Source organism: Galeopterus variegatus, unplaced genomic scaffold, assembly GCF_000696425.1.
Source record: "Galeopterus variegatus unplaced genomic scaffold, G_variegatus-3.0.2 Scaffold11018, whole genome shotgun sequence".
Lineage (NCBI taxonomy): Eukaryota > Metazoa > Chordata > Mammalia > Dermoptera > Cynocephalidae > Galeopterus > Galeopterus variegatus.
Genome location: NW_007737129.1, coordinates 22,299 through 25,762, shown reverse-complemented (window position 1 = coordinate 25,762; position 3,464 = coordinate 22,299). Strand labels below are relative to the sequence as shown.

Genomic DNA, 3,464 nt, shown 5'->3' with positions numbered 1-3,464 from the left:
AAAGAAATTGGAGGCATGGATGGAGGAAGCAACTATGCTAATCATAAAACCGATGTAGTTCCATGTGACTGAGTGTCCTATTTAGATCTGAGCCTCCTGAAAAACATGGCAAAAAGGAAAATTGGATGAGTTATATAGTTCTCCAGGGATTTTGATAAGTATGTTGTTGTTTGGGGTACAATGTTTTAAAAGACATTTCCCATGGAGGACCTTTTATAGGGGACCTTGAAGTTCATAATGGTATCTTCTTAATTACAGTCCAACAACAAATGAATAAAGAGTTACATGTGGCTGTTTGAGACAGAGGTNTGAGATAAAATTTTGACACAGCGGTCATGTGGTCAAGGAGATTTTCATTTAAGGTATTTTTTAAGCTCTTCAAAAAAAGAAAGATGCGGAATTTACAAGATTTAGAGGAAGAGAATTCCAAGCATAGAAAACAGTATAGAAACTGTACTGCTGCCCAAATTATCTCACTGGAAACTATTGCATTTAGTATGTGTAGTATATCTAGCATATTAACATACTCATATAGTTGGAAATAAACATGACACAGTCCTTTTTAAACTGTAGATCATGATTCATTAGCGGATTGTGAAATCAACTTAATGACTGGTAATCAGTATTTTTTTTTCATGAAATCTAATTTCAGAATTAGAATGTTCTAGTACAGAAAATACCAGAGGGCATCATATGTTATGAGGGTTAAATATGTTTTATAAATCTGTATGTGTATCATGGGTCACAATGCAAAACAGATTTATTTCTGTGAAACAAATATGTTAAATATGTTAAATCACAATGAAAGTTACTAGCATCCTGGGTAAGAGCTAGAATTTTAGATTTTGGAGCCCAACTGATTGAAGCTGAATCCCAGCTTTGCCTCTTACTGGCTCTATGACCTTGGGCACGTTCCTTATCCCCTCCTGTGACATCATTTCTTTATCTGTAAAAGTAGTGATGATAAAATGCCCATAGCCCTTAGAACAATACTTGGCAAAATATAAATGCTAAATAAATATTAGCAAGAATTATGTTATTGTTTCTTACTCTCAAAGATCAATGTTCAATTACTGACCAACTTTCCTGAAAGTTGAAGGCCTTTTTGTATCTTTTCAGAGCTCAAAATATTTTACTTTTTTTCTCCCACCTGAACTCCTATTATAGAGCACATGAGCACACTGCCCTGTACTTCCCAAGACAGTTATGTGCTCACACACATCTTCATATTCTATGTCTCAGGCCAGTTGAATTTTGCACCCCTCAGCCCCCAAAAAGTTAACTCTGCATCATTGTTACTTTGTGATTTTGCACATAAATGATCTTTCTAACTCAAAGTGCCCTTTTACTTCGGAACCTACTATTCCTTTAAGACAAAGCTCAGGCATAACCTTCTCTGTGAAACCTTTCTTGATTCCTGCAAAGTCAAGGTATACTTTGTGCTTTCATTTAATTCTGTTTATAGCTCTACATACAATTTAAGCATTTTTCTGTAATAATCAATTTAAATTTTTGAACATTATTCTAGACCAGAGGATTCCAATATTTTTCATTATATCACTATTAATAAAAATTTGAGCATATACCTATATGCCACACATATGCATTACTGTACTAATATGTACATTAAGATACTTAACCAGAAATGGAATTTTTTTTAAAATGAGATAAAGATGAAGTAAAAACTTTTGAAATAATTTTAAAATTTTGTATTTTAAAAAAAGGAAAAATAAATCTTTCTGCAAAAGTAAAAAATAAAATAAAATTTTGTATTTTATAATATATTTTAAATAATTATAAAAGTAATTTATGTATTAATAACATATATAATACTTTTGCTCTCGTATATTGGTAATACTCTGCTTAGTTTTCAAATGTCTTATCAATTATAAAAACTTTATTCCATATAATATCATTAGCTAATATCACACAGCACTATATATATTTAGAGTAAAATTTACTGTTACAGATTTTTGATAATTTTTGAATTTGTGGTACTAATGTTACAGATATAATTATACTGCTATTGTCATTATGTGGCAAAGAGTTAGTAATGAGAATAAGGGATGTGTCAGCTCTGCTATTTTCTTGTTCATGTCTCTGCATTATTATTAAATTTGATCTGTAATTTTGTGATAATGTTTTTAATTAAATAGTCATAGAAAAAGCATAGAAGAATAATATAATAAACATTCACATACCCACAACTCACCTTAAATAATAAAACATGACACATAGAATGGAAACCCTTCAAAAGTTTTTTCGGCCACTTTCCCGTTTTGTAAGGACTTGTTCAGATACTACAAGATACACATAAATCCACTTACCTGGGCACTCATAAATTTTAGTACATTGCTGGAAGGTAAAGAGCACTAATGAATGATGATACTACAGCCAACCTTTCACAATTGGAATTTCTACTCTTCCTTTATGAAAGATAACTGAGTTTACTTATGCAATGTATGACTATCTCCCTTGCAAACTAACGAGTACCAGTATCAACCACATATTAACGTGAGTACAGTTTAAATTCTAGATTATGAACATAAATTGGAATTCTTTTATGTTCTTTCTGCACACCAGTGGATTATCTTATTTATCCTCCTGGTATTCACGCACCATACTTTGGAGGTTACTGTTCTAAACTACAAACTCCTCAGAAGCAAGAATTTTGTTGAACTCATCATTACAATTGTGCCATGCATAGAATGGATAAGGAGAGCTCTAAAAAGTCTGCTGACCGAATGAATGAGTTTTCTATGATGTGTGAAGGTAACTTGAAAGTTTTCAGTGAATGTGTATGAGTATTATCTATCAACTTGCATAATTTTTGACATTGTGCTGGCATTTGTTTAAGATTTTACTATTATGAGAAGAAAACGAATTATTGAAAAGAAGCAAAGTCTTTTAGAGCAGAAAAGACAAAACCCCGGATCTGTAGGACAGAAGTACAGTGAGGAAATGAACGTAAGTACAGTATTAGTAAAAATCTCTTTCCAATAGTGAAAATTTGCTTGAAAAACAATGCATTCTTAAAGGACTATGCTCTTGCTGTAAACTGTATACTACAACCAAAAATAAATTTTATAAAAGCTGTTTATGAAGTAGTCTGGTAGTCTCTATGCTAGGAACTTATTGTACTATACTTATTTGATATGTTCTAATGAGCCTATATGATCAGTTACTAATGAAGATTTTAAACCAACTTAAAGAAATAGCTATTGCTATTTTATTATTAATAGCTAACTCTGAAAAAAATAAGAACATTCACAACAAAATTCCACAAAGTTATTTAAATTTACATTAAAAAAAGAAAAAGAAATTGGAGGCATGGATGGAGGAAGCAACTATGCTAATCATAAAACCGATGTAGTTCATGTGACTGAGTGTCCTATTTAGATCTGAGCCTCCTGAAAAACATGGCAAAAAGGAAAATTGGATGAGTTATATAGTTCTCCAGGGAT

The 3,464-nt window shown here is 31.4% G+C and overlaps 1 protein-coding gene across 1 annotated transcript in view; it reads left to right on the top strand.

Annotated features, from left to right (window-relative positions):
* Window positions 1-3,464, top strand: part of LOC103610364 (uncharacterized protein KIAA1377-like) — a 34,950-nt gene that overhangs the window by 16,374 nt on the left and 15,112 nt on the right. Inside the window, exon 4 of the mRNA XM_008594547.1 lies at window positions 2,858-2,967. Coding sequence (XP_008592769.1) covers window positions 2,858-2,967 — 110 coding nt within the window. The remainder of the gene's footprint in view (window positions 1-2,857; window positions 2,968-3,464) is intronic.